A 22429-nucleotide genomic window follows, 5' to 3' on the forward strand; every position below is an offset into this window, starting at 1 on the left:
TAGATGAGGCGGGACGCGTGTCTTGGAGGGTCCGAAGTCGTCGTCAGTTCAAGCACATCTTGTTAGATGCTGTGATGGGCATCTACGGTGAGAGGAAACAGTGCCTGTATAAATTGAGGCTGCTGGCTGGAGGTGAATCCACGGACGGAGACGCGACTCGCAAGCGCGGTGATGAACTCTGACGAGCAGAATCTGATGAGAGACCGTGTCGAACGCGGCACTGAGGTCAAGCAATATCAGTGCTGATGTGCGAGCGGCATCTAAAGCCCATCTCAGATGTTCGGTCACCGCCAGCAGATGTTAAAATCTAGCTTGCGACATCAACATTATCGGCGCCATCTTGTCCCTTTTCAGGCTCATTCGTGCGCGTAAGCAGCAGCCATTTTGAATGCCATGGCCTCTCTGCCCACTGCCGATAGCCAGCGCGTCTCTCTCTCTCTCCTAACCTCGCAAGCATCCCCCGCACGCTGACAGCCCCCGCTCTCACATGCTCGGGCCATAAACCCCTCTTCAGCGCAACCCTGCCTCGGAACCTCATCCTGTTCCCAGCTCAACACCTCCCTCCTTTCCTTTCATGATCCTGTATCCTTTGATAAACCCCCTTTCCTCTGTGCCCGATTGTCCTGCTCGTTCCCAGGCCACCACCTGACCCTGCGGACACTGTTTATTGCCCCCATACAGTAGGAAGCTTCCCCCATCAAAGGATCCACAACTGATCAAAGCCCCCACCCCATGAGATCCGATCAACCACATGCATTCCGGGAATCGGCGGAATGCCCAGCTGCGCGACAATCATCACCTGTTGTGACCGGGGTGGGGACTTCTACTGTAAATGTGTGTGGGAACGGGCTTGAAGCGGGGATTCCGAGGATGTCTTTCCGTACATCAAAGTGTTGACAATGATGTGTTTCATGCAATAAAGCCATAAAAGTGTGTATAAGAGGCCAGGCCTCAGAGATGCGGTTAGAGCACCTCGAGAAGATACCCTGTTGTCTGATTTGATGTGTTCTGCTCCGTCGGAATAAACTTCTGTTTTCTGCCTTCCAGTCTCCAGCGCCTGCCTCTTTGTTTGATAGATTCGAGTGGTATGAGAGGCGGTTAGCGCCGGGCAATACTTAAAAAGGTTCTTGGTCGACATCGGCCCTACCCTTTTTCTACAATTGGCGTCCCAAATGTGGGGCCTATCAGTGACACGTGGATCCAGTGGGAGAGGTCCTGACGACAGAGTGAACGACTGCAACGATCGGGAAAGCTCCTGTCCGATAGACCCTCGTCTGACAGCCGATCATCCGAACTTCACCGGTTCCGAACAGACTTCTCTCGAGTGATCTACGGTCCTGACTGGGAACCATCAGGAGTGCCGCGACAGTTACGGAGAATAGAGGACGATCGGGCGCTGGATTCGGAAGATGGGAAACTGCCCATGCGGTCCGGGTAAGGTCGTGTAACGCAACAAATTGCGAAATGATTGTTTGATTGCGCCGGGCAATACTTAAAAAGGTTCTTGGTCGACATCGGCCCTACCCTTTTTCTACACAGAGAGGACTCCGTGCTCTGACCAGGACGGAATCCATTCTGAGATGGGCCTAGAAGATTATTAACCTCCGGGTATTCCGTCAGAATAACATTGACGTGGACCTCAGAGATTTTCGAGACCCAGGGCAGGAGGGAGATGGGGCGGAAACTCTTCAACTTAGTGGCATCTAAGTTAGGTTTCTTTAATAACGGAACCACTTTAGCATGTTTCCAAGTGCAATGCACAGTCGCTGTGGAGTCGCTGTGGAGAGAGAAAGGTTGATCACATGGCACACCGGGGAGATGAGCACAGGTAGGATTCTCTACGCATATGCCGGCTTCAGGGGGTCAGACAGGGAACCAGACTTGACCTTCCTGCAGATCACTGAAAGCTTCTCCTGAGAGATGGTGGGGAGAGTAGTCAGCGAGCAAGAAGTAGAGGACCAGGCCATGGGGGCGGGAACTGATACAACCTGGGAGAAGGATTGGTAAATCTTCTCCACCTTCTCCACAAAGAAGAGGGCCAGGTCATCACATTGATCATTAGATGACAACAAAGTGGCGGTCAAGACAATAGGTGATTGCAGAGCTTTCAGTATCGAAAAGATATTTTTCGATGGATTAGTGCTGCACTTGATCTCCTCCACATAATAGATGGCCCGTTCTACTTGGATAGACCCATGGTATTGCTTAATAGCTGCACCATACATTTTTTTCAGATTTGGGTCATAGCTCCTTCTCCATGCTCTCTCCAGCCTCTTACACTCTTTGCGTAAGGAGGCGAGCTTGGTGTTATAACAGGGACTGGATCTGGTGCTATGACCTTTAGTCCATTTTACTGGGACGAGTTGATCGAGCGCATCAGAAATCTAGACCGACACAGATTTATCAGCCCAATCACAGTCAGCTGGGAGACGAGGTAGAGTAGAGGAGAAAAGCTCTTGAAGATGCACAGCATCAAGTTTGTGCCAAGGCTGCCTGAGAACAGGCTTTAGAGGCATCCTGCTCGCCGGTGCCACACCAGATGGTATCATCACTATGAGATAGTGGTCCGACCAATGCAAGGGGTGGAGTTGGGGGTGGACCGTCAGGAGGCCAAGTTAGTGAAAACACGCACGGTCCAGCAAGTGTCCTGCGGAATGAGTAGGCCTGAGTCCAAGTGCATTGGCGGAAGAATAGGCCCCAGCACCAGTTAGCCTTGCTGGAAGGCCTCCAGATCTGCCAGAAAACTGCCTATATCCAAATCACGAGGATTATCAAGATGCAGATTCAAGCCCCCCAAGATGCTAAAGTTGGCAGCCCTCATGGCTAGAGGTCCTATAGCATCAATGAGAGACCTTCTAAAATCATTAGAGAGTCCCGGCGGCCGATAAATCAACAAGCCTGACAAGGTGAAGTTGGCATTGAGAGAAATCCCAAAATGTGCAGCTTCACAGCCTGCCAGAGAATCCCTCACAAAAGAACACAGGTAGAAAGGTAGAAAGATACAAAAATGACAGCGAGGCCGCCCCCCCTGGACCCTCTATTAAGAATCTTGATACTAAATCCCGGAGGGAGAGCTAATCCGGGTTCTGCCGTACTAGCGGTAATCTGTAAACCACCAAAAATATTGAAATAAAATAAACTGCACTAAACAGGAGAGCTAAGGTGCACCCTTCTCCAACTACACATATGGGCACCTAATTTGAAAGACTGGGGACCAAGTTCATGAGTATCACGTGTCTCGAGACCAATTGGTTGAGAGCCAATGTCACCGACCACACACGTGGGCACTTACTTGCAAAGGACTGAGACCTCTTTCAGCATGATCATGTGTTGATTTAGAGAGTCAATCTAGGAATTAGCTGAAATTAAATGAAGGTTGAATAAATCAGGTTTCCACAGGAAACCCAAAAGAACCATATACCTCTGTCAAAGATAAAAATATAACTGAATTGGTCAAAGTGGCCGGCAGTCCACCAAAAGTAGCACCACTGTTTCAGAGAGACACCAGAGTGCTGCAGCAACATGTAGGTGGAGGGTGCAGAGTATGCCCAAAGAAACCAAGTGAGTCGGCGTCCCAAAGAAAAATAGATACGACAAGCATGTGGGCAGCTCATTACTTATATGGCCGGCCCATGATTCTATTAGAAAAATGGAAGAAAGGGTATAGCAGCAGTGTATTTAGCAGGGACCAAACTGTAAATGAACCAAAGTCCTGATTCGCTAAAGCTATAATTGAGCGAAACAATAAACTCACCAGAAACAATGCATAACGTCTAACATCATTTGACCACAGTTCAGGAAAGTCAAAATGAACAAATCAAAAACAACCACTTGGATCAAATCAAAACCGGGATGCGACAAAATGTAACAAAGGGAAACCTGCTGTGTTACAACTAGACAAATAATAAAAATTTAGCTTTGTAAACATCACTCTCTTTCCTTTCAAAAGACCAATTGCTTTTGTTGTCTCAGGAGGTAAACCCACTTCTTCAAAAGCTAGCTATAGAGATAATTTTGTACAACCTATCTGGTGCTTTGAGCTTTATTTTTTATTTATTTTTGTAATTTGTTAAGCGCGGCGAATACCCGTGGGCGTCTCGGCGCTAATTGATTCCAATAATTCCCTCGTCGCTCATAGAAACTGTCTTAGACTACTGATCAAATAGCCAGGTTTTTAGTAATTTACGGAACTGCATAAGTGATGGAGACGTCTTGATGCAGAGTGGCAAGGTATTCCATAACTTTGATGCCGCAACCAGAAAGCGACGATCTCCCCAAGAAACTGTCTTGGATCGAGGGACCACTAGATGGTTCAGCGTGGTTGATCAAAGCAGTCTGGTTGGTTTGTAAGGTGTCAATTGTGCCTTAAAAAATTGGGGAGCCTGGTCATGCAGTGCTTTGTAAACTATGCACAAAGATTTAAATTTTATTCGGTTGCGGATCGATAGCCAGTGGTATTTCTTAAGAGTGTCAGAAATTGGAGAGAATTTAGGTGTTCCTGAGAGAAGCCGTGCTGCTGCATTCTGCAGTGACTGAAGCTTGTTTATTATCCTGGTTTGGGCATTTAGAAATAGCCCATTACAATAATCAAGGGATGTTAGAACCAGGGAACTGATTAGTGTTTTTGCGGCAGTGACAGGAAGAAATGGAAGAATTTTCCTAATCAGTTTTAATTTATGATGGGCTGTTGCCGCTACCTTATTCGCATGTGCCATGAAATTTAGGTCCACATCGAATGTTACTCCTAGGTTCCTAACCTTGAGTGCTGGCCTGGGTGGCTCACCCATAGCTGTTGGCCACCAGGTTGACGACCAATCAGGTCTGAGGGGTCCGAAAATTAACACCTCCGTCTTATCGGAATTTAGCTTAAGACAATTAGATGACATCCACTCACTGATTGCGAGCATTCCGTGCCGAAATCGGTCAGCCACCTCTGGTCCATTATCTTTAATACCCAAAACCTGTTGGGTATCGTCAGCGTAAGAGGTTACGCTCATCCCATTTGCTTTGATGACATTAGCAAGGTCCGACACATAGATGTTAAATAGTGTCGGACTTAGGGATGAGCCTTGAGGAACCCCGCATGGTAAAGACAGATTGATGGATTGATAAGGGCCAAGGGTGACTGCCTGTGATCTATCGGCTAGGAAGGAAGCAATCAGGTTGCTCGCTGAATGATGGATGCCCATCTTTTCGACACGGTCGACTAGAGTGTTATGGTCGACCGTGTCGAAAGCCGCCGACAGGTCCAGCATGACCAGGACTGCTGTCCCACCGTGATCTCGAATGGTCCTGATGTCATCCGCAGCCTTGATTAAGGCGGTTTCTGTGCCGTGGTGTTTTCGAAAGCCATATTGTGATTCATCCAATAGGTGGTGTGTCTCCAGGAACTCAACCAACTGTTGGTTCATGGCCTTTTCAATCACTTTGGCTAAGAAAGGTAGGCTTGCAATTGGTCTGTAGTTCTTTGGATCTGTCTTGTCCAAGCTAGCTTTCTTCAACAGAGGCTTCACGATCGTGTTCTTTAAGGAGTCGGGAAAGGTTCCGGATCCTAGTATAGTGTTACAGACTGATGTGATCACCGGGATAAGTGTGTCCATCACAGGTGGGAGAACTGAGAAAGGGCACGGATCCAGTATTGATCCGGTCTTAATAGAAGATACTATTTTTTTAGTTTGTTCTATGGTAAGTGGTTTAAAACTCACAAATTCATTGTCCCTTGCAGGCTTAGGGGAGGGTGAGATTAGGTGGTTTGAAGAAAAAGCCTGATAGATATCGTTGACTTTGGAAAAAAAGAATTTAGCCAAATCATCACAAAAGGATTGAGAGGCAGGCGGGGTAAGATCTGGTGCATTACCTGATAGTGTTCTAGTGATGTCGTACAGTTGTCTACTTGAATTTTTGGCTTTGTCGATTTTTTCTGAGAAAATTTTTTTCTTTGCTTCCATGATCATATCTTTATATACTGATAGTGACTCTTTGTATTTTGCCTTCTCGTCCGGGTCATAGTTTCTACGCCACTTCCTTTCCCTGCTTCTGTTAAGCTGTTTTTGTCTCCTAAGCTCCTCGGTGTACCATGGGGCAGAAGGGGTGGTTCTATTTGTAGAAACTTTTTTTGTTGGTACTAAGGTGTTGGTGGCATATCTTAGCCAGTCGTGAAATTGTTGAGTGGCAATAGATGGGTCGGAGGAAAGCAGTGGACCAGAGCTGTCCAGTAAAGTAGTTAATTCAGTGTGGTTTATGTTTTTCCAAATTTTGAAAGTGGTTGACTTCGGTGGGGTGAGCTTTGTCTTTGAAATATCGGTTAGAGTCAGCTTACTAAATATGACATAATGCTCAATACTTTTATTTCAATGGAAGGTCAAAAAGTTCTACTCAGTCATCAACTTAAAGTTGTTCAACTAGTTTTTAAGCTAACCATCACTTCAGCTAGTCCTCTGGCAAAAACTCATCTCAGGGAGTTTTTGCCAGAGGACTAGAGATTGTCTTCTCGAACCTTTCAAGATGCATATCTTGCAATTATGGTACACCCTTCATACATGGAATTCCTACAGCTTCAGCAGGGAAACACTTTTTCCCCATTCCCCTTTTTCCCCATTCAAACGCCTCCCATTTGGTCTCTCTTTGGCACTTTGGTATTTCCCCAAAGTCATAAGGCCAGCCATTACTCAATTTATAGCACAAGAGGTAAGACTTATTGCATATCTCAAAGATTTTCAACTTCTGACTCAGGACAAGGAAATACTATAGTCTCAATTAACCAACTTCCTTAACCTTCTAGAGAATCGGGAAATTCCTATAAACAAAATGAAGTCTTCTCTAATTCGTTAGAAGCGGATCGACTTTTTGGTTTTTCTGATAGACCCAGAGAAATCAATTCTTCAACTTCCCCCAGAGCACTTGAACTCAGACGTTCCTCATATGATTTTCTGTACCACATCACAAGTGCAACGCAGGCTTCTTATGATGGACCTTGCTGAACCTTTTTACATTTCTTGTGGCATTTACAAATATTAGAGTTACTGTTCCTATGCTGCAAAACTCTTGGTCTGCACTAGCCGGGGGCAAAATGTTAATTAAGCTGTAGTAATTGGTGTAATTTTGCATTACATATTTGACTCGACATTGACGTTGATTATGCCCGTTACTGTAATTATGAGTAATTTGGCAAAAAGAATACCCCCACAGGAGCACAGGAACAACGACTTTAGCTGGCACAAGCGGCCACTGGCAGCTGCTGTTAGTGTTCTGTTGCAATTAGTGCTTTTTTCTTAGTGCAAAATGCATCCTCTGAACGAGTTGGAGGCAAGGCTGCATTTTGTGTTAAGAAAATAGTGCTACATGCTGGGTTAAGCTCCTCACCTTGTTCATCATAATGTCTCATAATTTTGATGTTATTTTGCATAATTACGCTACAGCAAATTACGTGAGTTACGCCCACTCATAGTCTGCTCCCGTGAGAAAAGAGGACTTGCTCCCAGTCAAGAGGTTTGTATGGTACCTTGTAGCTGATTGGTTGATACCATTGTGGCAAAACATTGTAGACGTTTTCTCTAGGTTTCATGGGTATTGTAGTTGTTTATTGTTGCAACAGTTAAATAAATACAAGTAAAGACTCCATCTCTTTAATAAAATCAAAACGTTCTTTCACTAAAGCTAGGAAAAACTCAATTTTCCAAAAGTAGGCATTCTGTTTACTTTAGCAGAATTATTGCAGTCAAGGTTGCTACATAAGACAAGGTGTATTCTTCATTGCCTTCACCACAGGGGACATAGTCAAGATTTTAGGACAACAGATGGGTTGGCTTAGTTTGGAGATTCTAACATTAGTGAGCACAAGAGAGATAAAATGCCAGATGTTAGATACATTAAATTATGATTAAGTATGTGTCATAGAGAGAAAAAGAATCAACAACACAATGAGACAATGGAAACCAGCATTGGCATAGCCAATAGGTGTCGCATTTGGGACCTTATAAGTGTTTAGCCATGCAACAGTTGGTGTTGTTGCACCAAGGATATTCTGCTGCACAACTAAATACTTATAGGGTCCAAAAAGCAAGACCTTTTGACTATGCCAATGCTTGTTTGTTTTTTGTTGCTGTTTTGATTAAGTTGCCAGATCTACAATAACTGGACATGGTTTTTGTTAACAGTTCTTTGCATCAAATGAACTTGTTTTCTTTGCTCTGAATGTTGTTTCCATTCTGGTTGTAGGAAACAGTCATTCCCGGGGGCATGGGGACTACCTAGCTGTGTGCATGCGCCAAACTTTGCAAAGGAGAAAAAGCCTTGTGAAGGCGCAATTTCTAAGTGTGGAACGAGTAACCCCTAGGCAGCATGACTCACTCACACATGGGTTCATGCACTGCACCTGCATACTCAGCATGGTTTAAGGAAACTCGACTCACTCCCTCCCAGGCATTAAAAACATATTTACCAAGAAACTCTGAGAAGAGCCTGCCTGCTGCACAGACGGCTGGTGGTGTGTGTGCCTGGTGAAAGCGTGCACTGACGGCTGGTGGTGTGTGTGCCTGGTGAAAGCATGCACTGACGGCTGGTGGTGTGTGTGCCTGGTGTAAGCGTGCCGCGTGCACAGACGGTTGGTGGTGTGTGTGCCTGATGGAAGCAAGCACCGATGGCTGGTGGTGTGTGTGCCTGGTGGAAAAGCGTACACTGACGGCTGGAGGTGTGTGTGCCTAGTGGAAGCGTGCACCGCCGGCTGGTGGTATGTGTGCCTGGTGGAAAAGCATGCACCGACAGCTGGTGGTGTGTGTGCCTGGTGGAAAAGCGTGCAATGACAGCTGGTGGTGTGTGTGCCTGGTGGAAGCGTGCACTGACGGCTGGTGGTGTGTGTGCATGATGAAAGCGTGCACTGACGGCTGGTGGTGTGTGTGCCTGATGGAAGCGTGCACTGACGGCTGATGGTGTGTGTGCTTGGTGGAAACGTGGACTAACGGGTGGTGGAGTGTGTGCCTGGTGGAAGCATGCACTGACGGCTGGTGGTGTGTGTGCCTGGTGCAAGCGTGCACTGATGGCTGATGGTGTGTGTGCCTGGTGGAAGCGTGCATTGATGGCTGGTGGTGTGTGCCTGGTGGAAGCGTGCACTGACGGCTGGTGGTGTGTGTGCCTGGTTGAAGAGTGCACTGACGGCTGGTGGTGTGTGCCTGGTCGAAGCGTGCACTGACGGCTGGTGGTTTGTGTGCCTGGTGGAAGCGTGTACTGACGGCTGGTGGTGTGTGCCTGGTGGAATCGTGCACTGATGGCTGGTGGTGTGTGTGCCTGGTGGAAGCGTGCACTGACGGCTGGTGGTGTGTGTGCCTGGTGGAAGCGTGCACTGATGGCTGGTGGTGTGTGCCTGGTGGAAGCGTGCACTGGCGGCTGGTGGTGTGTGTGCCTGGTAGAAGCATGCACTGAAGGCTGGTGGTGTGTGTGCCTGGTGGAAGTGTGTACTGAAGGCTGGTGGTGTGTGCCTAGTGGAAGCGTGCACTGACGGCTGGTAGTGTGTGCCTGGAGGAAGCGTGCACTGATGGCTGGTGGTGTGTGTGCCTGGTGGAAGTGTGCACTGACGGCTGGTGGTGTGTCTGCCTGGTGGAAGCGTGCACTGTTGGCTGGTGGTGTGTGAGTCTGGTGGCAGCGTGCAGTGACGGCTGGTGGTGTGTGTGCCTAGTGGAAGCGCGCACTGACGGCTGGTGGTGTGTATGCCTGGTGGAAGCATGCACTGACCGCTGGGGGTGTGTATGCCTGGTGGAAGCATGCACTGACGGATGGTGGTGTGTGTGCCTGGTGGAAGAGTGCACTGACGGCTGGTGGTGTGTGCCTGGTGGATGCGTGCACTGACGGCTGGTGGTGTGTGTGCCTGGTGGAAGCGTGCACCGACAGCTGGTGGTGTGTGTGCCTGGTGGAAGCGTGCACTGATGGCTGGTGATGTATGTGCCTGGTGAAAGCGTGCACTGATGGCTGGTGGTGTGTGTGCCTGGTGGAAGCGTGCACTGATGGCTTGTGGTGTATGCCTGGTGGAAGCGTGCACTGACGGCTGGTGGTGTGTGTGCCTGGTGGAAGCGTGCACTGGTGGCTGGTGGTGTGTGTGCCTGGTGGAAGTGTGCACTGACGGCTGGTGGTGTATGTGCCTGGTGGAAGCGTGCACTGACGGCTGGTAGTGTGTGCCTGGAGTAAGCGTGCACTTACGGCTGGTGGTGTGTGTGCCTGGTGAAAGTGTGCACTGACGGCTGGTGGTGTGTGTGCCTGGTGGAAGCGTGCACTGATGGCTGGTGGTGTGTGTGTCTGGTGGAAGCGTGCAATGACGGCTGGTGGTGTATGTGCCTGGTGGAAGCGCGCACTGACGGCTGGTGGTGTGTATGCCTGGTGGAAGCATGCACTGACGGCTGGGGGTGTGTATGCCTGGTGGAAGCATGCACTGACGGCTGGGAGAGTGTGTACCTAGTGGAAGTGTGCACTGACGGCTGGTGGTGTGTGAGCCTGGTGAATGCATGCACTGACCACTGATGGTTTGTGTGCCTCGTGGAAGCGGGATCATTCACAGTGATAGAAGACATAAATGAAACTGATGAAGAGGGAGGGGGAGAAGGGAGGGGGGAGGGGGGAGTGCGAGCAGAGGAGCATGATTCACAGCCATAGAAGACACAAATGAAGCTGACCAGGAGGGAGGGGGAAAAGGAAGGGGGTAGTGCAAGCAGAGGAGCCTTATTACAGCAATAAAAACAAAGATGGCAGCAGTGCACGCGCTAATGAACGCCACTTGGAGGCCAGCAAAAGACTCTTACTAAATGTCTCGAAGACACAGTGCATGCTGTCTCAGGCGAGACCTAAAAAAGGAGGAAATGGCGACTGAAAGAAGAAAACCACAGAAGCCACAAGATGGTAACAAATGTTGATAATTAAAAGCCTGGATCAGTCAGAAGGAGAAGTTCTGTACCAAACAGCTGAGTTTCCCTTTTTCACACAGGTGTAAACACAAGGATTCCTTGTTTCTCTTACCCAGAATTTGACCAAGAAGAAAGCGTTTGCTGGTCCTTTGTCGTAGAGCTCCTTCAAGCCTCCCTTCTTCTCAGGGAATTTGTCGTAGATCTGCTTGATATCCACTGCTTCGAGGTAGGGGTCTGCGAAGGTGGGGTTTGTCTGCCCAATGTGCACAAACAGGTGCTTGTTGTACTGAAATAAGAGAACATGCACGGTTTTAAAGGATATTCACGAATACTGTCTTCCCGAGAACCACAAGAAATAGACCATATCGGACAAGGTTTTGGAGACCTGGCAGTTGTACTTGTTGACCATTCATATCGTAGGGCTTGAGGAGTCAACTTGCAAATCTCAAACAGAAACCAAGGAGTACTGTCACTGCCAAGACCAGTGTATTTTTAATGTTTCCTGGAAGGCATTCCCTTTTCCTGGCTTTCAATGTAAATGATGGGTGATGTTCTCAAACATATGAGGTGATAATATTCCTACTTTAAACACATTTTTGGTTTTACAGATTGCACAATTTCCAACGATAACTAAGGGTCAAATGAACAAACAAGCATGAGCAAAGGCAATAGTTCTCACTCTTGGGACCTATTGGGCTTGCCTGTGCCTTTTGTTATTGCTGTACAACATCGGAAATCACATGTTATGCTGATGCTGTGCAGTAGTGGCCAAAAGAAGAAAAAAATGGCACACTGAGACAGCCTCTGCTAGTGGGCATGTTATTTTGTTAGAACAGCACCCAAAATAGAACAAGCAACACACGAAGGTGAGAGCAGCATGGAGGGCGAGCAGCCGTTTGGCAAGGCAGATACACACGAGAAACAGAGCTAGAAAATGCATGCACTCTGGTGGAGTATTTAACTAATAAGGAAAAAAGTAGTTCCCTAAAAGTGAGCGCTGGCAGAATACAAGTCTAAGACGAGACAACAAAAGTCATTAAATAAGAGGTAAGCATATAACAATGACATTAAAGCCAACCAATGGTAATCAATGGGCGGGCTGAAAGCTAATGTATGTCCTTGGTAAGCCCACAATAGGTCTTTTACAACCAGACTGCTTGTGCTATCCGATAGGTGAGATCTAAAAAAAGTGGGCTTCTGTTGGCTTGGCCATTTCTGAATGGTCATCCCCAAACATTTTGCCTTACTCCTTTTTTTGCTGAACTTGTTTTTGTTGACCTTCGGACTGTGCACTTTACTACTGCTAACCATTGCTAAAGTGCACCTGTTCACTCCCTAAAACATGGTAAAATTGGCTTACGCCCAGTGGCACATTTAATACACTTGTAAGTCCCTAATAAGGTGATGCTACATGCACCCAACACCTATAAATTAAATGCTTCTAGTGGGCCTGCAGCACTGATCGTGCCACCCACTTTAGTAGCCCTTCACACATGTCTCAGGCCAGACAATGCAGCCTGTGTGTGCAGTTTAAAACTGTCATTTTGACCTGGTAAAATAAAACTTTTGCAAGACCTGAACCTTCATTTTTAATAGATATAAGTCAGACCTAGGGTAGCCCCTAAGCAGCCCACAGTGCAGGGTGCAGTGTATTTAAAAAGTTAGACAGGTACTTTTAAGTTTCAAATTTTCTGGTAGTGCAAAACTCTTACATTTGTGTTTCCCTACTGCAGCCCTGTCTCTCTCATTGGATAATATTGGATTAACTTATATTAAGTAAGTGATAGTTTTCAGTTGGGAGCAGTTAGGGAGGTCGGTTTTGATTTCTAAAGAATTGTAATGTAACTTCCTCTTTAATGGTAAAGTTGGATTTCAAGTCACAGTTCTGAAAACGCCACTATTAGAAAGTTGGCCTTTCCTTGTCCTAACCATTTGGTGCCTGCAGCCTGTATCCTCGGTCACATGACTAGGTGTAGTTGTCAGTTAGTCGTTGTGTTTTGCTCTAACACACACAGACAAAGGGATAAAATGTGTTGGCTGGATGAGCCATCTTTAACTTGATAGGGGGCAGAGCTGTCACCTACCACACTTGCACACCACTAAGCATGGGCGGAAAATCCGTTCCGCTCGCGGATTTTGCGGATTTTCGGTAAATTCGCAATCCGCGAACGCTCGCGAATTTACAGAAAATCCGCAAATTCGCACGCAGCGGATTTTTTTTTCTTGGTGATACAATTTTGCGGCGTGCGTTGTAAGTTCGCAATTGCGAACATGTAGGTGCGGCGGGCAGCAACAATCTCGCACTCGCGAAATTACAAAATTTGCAATTCTGCACAAGAAATCCACTAGCAAGCAGCATAGACCTTCTGAAAATGATGATTTTTTATCAGAATTACTCCTCAGGTTGACATTTGCCTGCCCTTTTTTGGATTTGAGGCCTTTTGACTTTCTTTGGATCACTTTTGGATTAGAAATAAACTTTCACAAGTAAGTTTGTTGGCATTACATTTGCTGTTCTGCAGAAAAACGAGTTTTGCTAAACTGAAAGCACTCTGCAGCAGGTGCAAAAGTTCAAATTCATCATTAGTAACCATTCCCTGTAGTGCTTCCTGACTGGGGCCCCTCTAGAGTTCAGTTGCTAGTTGCAACAATTGTATGACCCTCCTCTGACCCTCACAGCCGGATCATAGAATAGCTACAAGTAGGCCACAAAGGTCCTGGAAAAAAAATTGCACTGCAACAGAAAGCAAATTACAGATAAGGAAGCAGGTGCAGACTGGAATTTTAAAACAGTGACACTTTAATAAATCAACCCCAAATTAATTCATGTCAGTTGAAGCAGGGCAGGTGTGCTTGCTTTTTCCCCCCATAATCTACAGTGATGATGAACCAGAGGGTGGCATTGATGTACCAGAGGGTGGCATGGGTGAAACAGAGGGTGGCAGTGGTGAAACAGAGGGTGCTGGGAACCTGTGATGATGAACCAAACGTAGAAACAACATAATCGCGACCGTTGCGAGCCGACATGTAAGTTCGCAATTGCGAACTGGTACAAAACCCTCGCGAACTGGCAGAAATCCTTGCGAACACAAAAACAAAAAATCCGCAAATTCGCGAGAATTCGGGGATTTTGCGGATTGCGAGTTCGCAAATCTGCAAATTCGCGAACGCCAGATTCGCAAAATTCGCCCATGCTTACACACCACAAAGCCTCTGCCTGAGCATACTCACAAAGGGTTTGACCCTAGTCTTTTGCGTACCTAGCTAGGCTCCCGGCGCAGGATTTTGCAGCACAAGCCCTTCATCAACGGCATCTATGACAATGACACAGGACAGCACCCAGCAGCCAGCAACTCTTCGGAACCGCCGCTGTACGGCGCATCCTCAATACAGGATTTTGCATCACAGGCCCATGTCCACAGCATCCTCAATGACGACGCAGTACTCTTTGCATCGCATCCTTGCTGCAGGTTCTTGCAATGCTCCGTAAACCAGGTTTTAAGGTTCTTTGTTCCGCTGGTCTAACCTGGTGCCTGCTCCATCGTGGTCGGTCTGAACTTGTTACTTTGTCCCAGTGCAGTACGACCAGGTAACCACATTTGGTGTTTCTGCTTTTAGGCCTCAAAAAATGTATTAAATATGACTCTATTTTTCTAAATTAATGTTGGATTTTTCTTGTGTTGTGTTTTCACAGTTTGAAGCTGTGCCAAGCTACCAGAGGGTTGACGGTTGACCACAAGTTCATTTTGGTTGCTTTTGGTTTCACCCTGACAGGTAATGTGGTTGTTACTTGAGTAGGGATTCACCCCCCTCCACCGGTAACTCAATTCCCTATATCTTCTAGCAACAGTTCTGCAAGAGAGGATCTTGAGCCTGAAGCTGGATAAAGACCAGCGACATGATATTTGCGAGCTGGCACCAGACAGGATTTGAAGCCCTCTGAGAAAAATACAGAAGTGTTTGTCTTCTCACGGGAAACATTGTTTACAACGCACATGATACAATGAGTGTCATTACAACGCATTTTTACATCGCAAAATCCATTACAACGCATGCCATTACATTGCATAATCCCTTAGAATGCATTCCCCAAAGTAAGGCCCCAGCGGAGTTAAAATAGTAATTACTTTGTAATGGATTATGCGTTGTAACCGCATGCGTTGTAATGGATTTTGCAATGTAAAAAATGCGTTGTAATGACGCGTTGTAACGTGTACGTTGTAAAGTGTCATATTCTCTTCTCCCATGTGTATCTCAGTGATAATAGCTGAGCTTTGAAACACAAGACTGAAGGAATAACCATACTCCTAGGGCTGCAACAAAATTACTTTTAATTGCATTTTTGTGATTATTTATTGAGCTTGTTTTTGAAGTTAAGTTAAAAATATAGTATAAAGAACTGAGCCGGTAATATTTTTGCTGATAACCCTTTCTGCTGTCTCAAGTTTGGTACGAGGAAATGATGAATAACCATCTGAAAACCTTGAATCCACAAGTACATCTGTCATGATTCTCCAGTAGAAAAATCGGCTGAGGACTTAGAGTGTTATGTTAATGTAACTTACAAAAACTCGTACAACCAAGGTTTCTAGGCGCTAAATGACTGATGATAGGATCTTCATTTAGAATCTCTTGAAAGCTTTAGAAAATATCCTCGTTTCTAAAGTGTGCTTATAGTTATTAAAACAAGTAGCGGAACACAAGATGCACAAATTCAGTAAGTGCAGTTACCCAGTCTCTGTTTGGACAATTTAGGATTTGCTAATACATTGGCAGTGCTTTGGGATGTATCTTTTGACGCTTTTCTGTATGAACCATTGAGAGTGTCCGTAGAGAGCTCACACATAGCTGGACATGCGTCCTCCTTGGTAGCCAGTGTAGTTGATGAAGGAGAAGACATGTTTGGGGGTACCTTGGTGCCGCCAGGATCATTTGGGCTGCATGATTCTGGATCGCCTGGATTTTCTTGTAGTAGATGTCAGTGTAATCCTAAGAATAGCGCATTTGCATAATCAAGTTTAGACCCAAATATTGGTCAAGCGGCCCATCTCCTTCTGCTATCCTAAAAAAGAAAGACCTTACTCAGCAGTGTTAAGTGTATAAACACGCAGATGTCAGAGTAGAGACTTGTGACTTTGTTGTCGATCTCAACACCTAGATTTAAGCAATGTGTTCTTGAATGGAAGGATGTCATCTCACTGTACTGGTTAGAGTTGAGGACTACCTCGAGCTTTTCTGCTTTAAGGTTGAGCCAATTACTGCCCATCCTTTCCCATGTTGCTTTTATGCATTCTTTGAAAAAAGATGAGTTCAAGCCACTCTCTAGTCTCACAAGTAGATCAGTTCATCTGCATACACATACACATGTTTACCTTGTGATTTAAGTAATCTTGCCAGTAGACTGAGAAATATCAAAAAGATACAGGAAGGCATCACCAAGAATTACCAGAAGATGCACGGTATTATCGAAATGAATCCCGATATTCAACTACATTTCATGGTTATAGAACAGATACGTTACTTGGTTTGGCGTTAGAAAATGACTCATAACCTGATTACTGGATATAATTACCAATCTACATATTTACCAGCAAGTAGCTAATTGCAGACCTGCTAACTCCGAAAACATTATCACTTTATCACTTTGTAAGTGAGGAGGCAGAGCCTCAGAGATGCAGGGCATCGGTTAGGGAAGAGGCTTTGAGGTTAGAGACGTTTTAAGGCATGGGCCAAGATGCCAATTGCCCCAAGTCCCCACCTTCCAAAGGGATTTCCCCTCATTCTCCTCTCGGTCTATTTTTCTGAAAGCTTAACATTAATTCAATATTGTATGGCATCATGCAGCCTCGGAAGAGCACAACATTAGTAATGAAATGCAAAGTTGTTCGAAACAGGGAGCCCCAAACTTTGTGTTGCCACGGACCTAAAAAATCCTTAAAATGACTCTGTTTGAGGTCATCACAGACATGGAAGAACATTGAAGGAAGTGCCTCCTGGTGAGGGAGCACCTGGGGTTTTATGCCCCTTCTGCTTGAATAGATACTCCAAACTCTCCCTAAACAGAAGTCCTCTGTAGCTGCCTTCCATGCCTTCAGTCAGACAAGCTGTACATTGCTTTCACCTCGCCATGTGCTCATCATGTAATATCGGCTCTTCGGTTAATGACCCTGTGAAGTGTACCAACATGGTGATACCACGTGGGCTGGCAGGATTATCACCGTGGTCATCAGATCATATGTTTATGTATACAATGAAGTGTCATTAGATTGAAGCATATAATGAGTAGCAAAAGGAACCTTCAGACTTTCACATCAAAGGACTACTAAATACACAATTTGTGAAAACAGATCAAAATCCTGATTAGATGCAGTAGTGAATATAAGAGCATGGAGCAAAATTAAAACAATCACGAAACTGCATGTAGAAAATGATCATCGCTGGGGCACATCGGTAACCTTGAGCTGTTGCTAATGCGCGAGGTCCTCAGGTTAAATACAATAGTGGTTCTGTTGGGTAAGACAAATCACTTTGATAATGCTAATAAATGCAAATTAAAGTTTAGAAACTCTCTGAGACACATATGCAATGAGAAAATAAATGCTCAAGCAGTCTAAAGATAAAGTTCATATAGCCAAGTGATGATTTCATGTGATTTTATATCAGAATTCATTCATGTTACATCTGAATTGATTCATTCAATTATGACATTGGATTCTTAATAAGACCGTCAATCACAGGTGAAAATTATGTGACAATTGGTGAAAGGTGCTCAGTGCATGAAGCAATGTACAGTGAAATAAAGTAATACGTATATACAATTATATACAAGGGTTACATTGACCAGAATCTATTTCACATCCAAGGAGTCCTAGTGTTCATGTAATGGATCCTGGAGTTTCTGGACCACAGGTGACCGTCGACGTTTCCACCCTAATGAGCCCCGGATGGTGGTCGCGGCGGGTCTTTTTCAAGACAGGTGTGTGGGGGTGGACAGTATGATAAGCAGGAGGACAGGTCTCTGCCTGATGGGGTGCTGCACGGTCAAATCCGTTTTCCATAGTGTAGAAAAACCGGTCACTCTAGAACATGGGTACTCACAAACTTTCTCTCGGGGCCAAATTTACAGTGTGGTTTGTGTCCGAGGGCCACACCGGTGGGGGCGGGGTAAGTGGGGGAGAGGCGGGGCTAGAGCAACAAAAAAACTGTGACCATGAGGTTGATCACAGGTCCCTGCAGTGGACGCCTTCATCCACTGAGCCACCAGACCCGGCATACACACATCTCTCTCTCTCTCTTGTTCTTTCTTTGTCTCTCTCTCTCATTCTTTGTCTCTCTCTCTCTCTGTCTCCCTCCCTCTCTCTCTCCCTCTCCCTCCCTCTCTCTACCTCTCTCTCCCTCTGTCTCTCTGTCTCACTCACTCTGACTGTCTCACTCCCTCTCACTCCCTCTCCCTCTGTCTCATTCACTCTCACTCTCTCTCTGTCTCCCTCTCTCTCTCTGTTTCCCTCTTCCTTTCTCTGTTTCCCTCTCACTCACTATTTCCCTCTCCCTCTCTCTACTTCCCTCTTCCTCCTTCCCTCTGTCTTCCTCTCTCTCCTTCCCTCTAACTCCTTCCCTCTGACTCCCTCTCTCTCCTTCCCCTCCCTCACTCTGAGGTCTCCGCCCTGGCTCCCTCTCCTTCCCTCGCTCTCCCTCTGTCTGCCTCTGTCTCCCTGCCTCTCTCTCCCTCTGTCTGCCTCTGTCTCGCTCTCCCTTGCTCTGCCTCTGTCTGCCTCCCTTGCTCTCCCTCGCTCTTCCTCCCTTGCTCTCCCTCGCTCTGCCTCTGTCTACCTCCCTCGCTCTGCCTCTGTCTCCCTCCCTCGCTGTCCCTCCCTCTCTCTGCCTCTGTCTCCCTCGCTCTCCCTCGCTCTGCCTCTGTCTCCCTCCCTTGCTCTGCCTCTGTCTCCCTCCCTCGTTCTGACTCTGTCTCCATCCCTTGCTCTCCCTCGCTCTGCCTCTGTCTCCCTCCCTCGCTCTACCTCGCTCAGCCTGCCTCCCTTGCTCTCCCTCACACGCTCTACATCCCTCGCTCTTCCTCGCTCTCCCTTGATCTCCCTCGCTCTGCCTGTGTCTCCCTCCCTCGCTCTCCCTTGCTCTGCCTCTGTCTCCCTCCCTCGCTCTCCTTCGCTCTCCCTCTCCCTCTCTCTGCCTCCCTTCCTCGCTCTCCCTCACTCTCCCTCGCTCTCCCTCGCTCTGCTTCTGTCTCCCTCCCTCGCTCTGCCTATGTCTCTCTCCCTCGCTCTGCCTCTGTCTCCCTCCCTTGCTCTCCCTCTGTCTCCCTCCCTCGCTCTCCTTCGCTCTGCATGCCTCCCTCACTCTCCCTCCCTCGCTCTCCCTCTGTCTGCCTCTGTCTCCCTCCCTTGCCCTTGCTCTGCCTTGATCTCCCTCGCTCTGCCTGTCTCCCTCCCTCGCTCTCCCTCTGTCTGCCTCTGTCTCCCTCCCTCGCTCTCCCTCGCTCTCCCTTGCTCTGCCTTGCTCTACCTCGCTCTCCCTCCCTCGCTTTCCCTCCCTCGCTCTCCCTCCCTCGCTTTCCCTCCCTCGCTCTCCCTCACTCTCCCTCGCTCTGCCTCTGTCTCCCTCCCTCGCTCTCCCTCACTCTGCCTGCCTCCCTCGCTCTGCCTCTGTCTCCCTCACTCGCTCTGCCTCCATCCGTCGCTCTCCCTCCCTCTGTCTGCCTCCCTCGCTCTGCCTCGCTCTCCCTCTGTCTGACTCTGTCTCCCTCCCTTTCCTTCCCTCTATCTTCCTCCCTCTTCCTATGTCACCCTCTTCATTTTACCCTGCCTGTGTGTGCCCGGGCTGAGACAGCCTCCGGACACACACACACACACAGCCGCATCCCAGCACTTCGCAGGTCTTTAAAAGGCCATTCACATGTTAATGAAGCTTTGTTCACCTCTTAGCGCCCCTGCAGCCCCACTCTGACTATGGCAGGAATCGCCCGGCCCCCACAGAGCAGCAGAGTCTCTGAGTCGCGCTGCGAGGTGTTTGCTGACACTCTAAAAAAAATAAGAATTTAAAACACGGGTACGATGTCTGCACGGTCTGCGGGCCGCCAGGGAAGGCTTGCCGGGCCGCTGGAGGTCCGCGGGCCGTACTATGAGTACCCGTGCGCTAGAAGAAGGTGCTGCGTCCTTCCTCTCCGCTCTGTAACTAAAGCGCTGACAGGGTCATGTCAATTGACTCTGCAGTGTTCGATGGTGGAATACACTGTGAAACAGATAATGTGGCAAAATACAAGAGAAACCTCCCCCAAAAGAGGCATTGTTTACAGGTGTTTGTTTCAAAGATGTTTTCTAGTTACCTCAGGGGAAGGTACCCAGTAATACTTTTCTGTCTTACTTGGAAAAAGTGCAGGGGGGGCAGGATAGCTGCTGTGTTCTCCTGGACTTGAGTTGGAATTCTAGAACTATTCTCTGGTGCTCTTCAAACTTCCACGGAGTCTTTTCTAATATCTAATATCTATTGTGACTTCTACTCAATGTCTTCAACTTTTACTCAGTATTTCCAACCCTCTGCGGAATTTCTCTCATTCCATTATCTTATAATTTTGCTCATGCCTTCTTCTGCCTGTACTGAGGATGTCAGCCTGGCAATGGGTCTGTTCTTATCCAGAAGCCCGTACAGAATAACTTTAACGTAAACAACTGTTCTCATATTCTCAAATCCACAGACCTCTGCAAAATGTGCAAGTTCCTCTCGTGAATCAATCAATCAATCAATCATTTGTAAAGTACACTACTCACCCATGAGGGTCTCGAGGCGCTGGCGTGGGGGGATGCTGCTACTGCTCGAACAGCCAGGTCTTGAGAAGTCTCCTGAAGGTTAGCAGGTCCTGGGTCTGCCGCAGGTGGATGGGGAGGGTGTTCCAGGTCTTGGCGGCGAGGTGGGAGAACGATCTGCCGCCAGAGGTTGCTTTTCGGATGCAGGGGATGGTGGCGAGGGTGAGGTCGGCTGAGCGGAGCTGGTGGTTCGGGGTGTAGAAGGTGAGTAGTCTGTTTAGGTATGTGGGTCCGGTGTTGTGGAGTGCCTTGTGTGCGTTGGTGAGGAGCTTGAAAATGATCCTCTTGTTGACGGGGAGCCAGTGTATACATTTGCCAGTGTTTATACATTTTCAGTGGAACACGTATTCAGATTTTGATGCAGATGGGTACAAACCTCTCCTTTGTTAGTCAACCTTGTGGAAAACAGTAGAGGGGTAGCAGGCATGCTAACAAGCTCCATAAAACTCCTATTAACTGAAGCTCATCTTATACAGATCAATTGTAGAGTGATTATTACACACTCTCATGTACCATCTACATTCCTATCAACACTGGAGGACAGCAGTATATTAAAAAATGACTGGGCACCTGTTTACCATACTAGTGGTCACTAGTAATTGTATTTAGAGCTTATTACCCCCGACAATGCATCGGAGTGCTTTTCGGCGAGTAGCATGTGCTCCGGAACCCAAATGGATTAGTGGTGAATTAGTATAGGTAAATATGAATTAATTTGAGCTGAGGACATATTAAAAGGAGAATGGAGGAATAGAAGAGGAATAAGTCTAGAACGTGTTTATTGGGAGATTGTAATAGTAGGATGGGGTTTGGGATGAGTAAAGGAGAGATGGAGGAGGGTGGAGTCTCTAGAAATGGATTAGGGAGATCATAGTACTAAAATGAGGTGTCAGATGAGTCCAAGGAGGGATACATGAGGGAACAATTTAGAAAGGGTTGTTTGGCAACCCACAATACTCATACCTGGGTGTTGGAAGACCAAACATTTTGGCCCAAAATTCCGTTTTGCAGCAAAATTCAATTTTTCTCCTGCCACAATTAATTTAGGTTGGTTTTATTTTTACAATGCTTAGCCCAAACTTTATTTTATTCAAGAAATGTGCTCAAGATTTGGAGGCATAAGAAATTACATAATGATGGGAATTGTGCTGAATCCTCATTTTGCAGAGAAGTGAATAGTATTTTCTCCCCCACTATGTTCTGTTCCCCATTTGAAGTAATTGTACTTATTCTTCTTCCTCTTGTGGACACTGTTGTGTCCTTCTCGGCTCGAGACCATGCAAATGATCACAGCATACAGGGAGCATGACATAACTAGCCCCCTATCATTGTTATAAGCTGCCCCACCATAGCCACACCTGCCCAGACTTCCAGAACTTCAAGAAGTTGCTAAAAACATGGCTGGTCTGAATTTCACTCTGCTTTGGCCTACAGCACAAATTGCTGAGATGCTTCTTCGGGAGTGAGTCGTGCATTATACCAAGTACATAAATAAACAAACAAAAAAACAAAGAAATAAATAAATAAGCATAATCGAAAAAGTGAATGTTGAACTCACTAGATCAGATCTCCCAAATATGCTTACAGTATTCAGCAGAGTGGCCTGGCCAATAAGCAGTGCTTGGAGATAATTGTTTTCCATAAAGAAACCTAAGCAAATAACAATTGCACTGTGCAGTCGTCAAAGTAAACTTAATAATATGAGATATGTGATGAAGTAATATT

The 22429-nt window shown here is 46.8% G+C and overlaps 1 protein-coding gene across 1 annotated transcript in view; it reads right to left on the reverse strand.

The window, feature by feature from the left end:
* Window positions 1-22429, reverse strand: part of TEAD4 (TEA domain transcription factor 4) — a 516557-nt gene that overhangs the window by 108529 nt on the left and 385599 nt on the right. Inside the window, exon 8 of the mRNA XM_086952464.1 lies at window positions 10999-11172. Within this exon, the coding sequence (XP_086808590.1) occupies window positions 10999-11172 (174 nt within the window). The remainder of the gene's footprint in view (window positions 1-10998; window positions 11173-22429) is intronic.

The sequence above is a fragment of the Lissotriton vulgaris genome, chromosome 1_2, assembly GCF_964263255.1.
Source record: "Lissotriton vulgaris chromosome 1_2, aLisVul1.2, whole genome shotgun sequence".
In the NCBI taxonomy this organism is placed as follows: Eukaryota; Metazoa; Chordata; class Amphibia; order Caudata; family Salamandridae; genus Lissotriton; species Lissotriton vulgaris.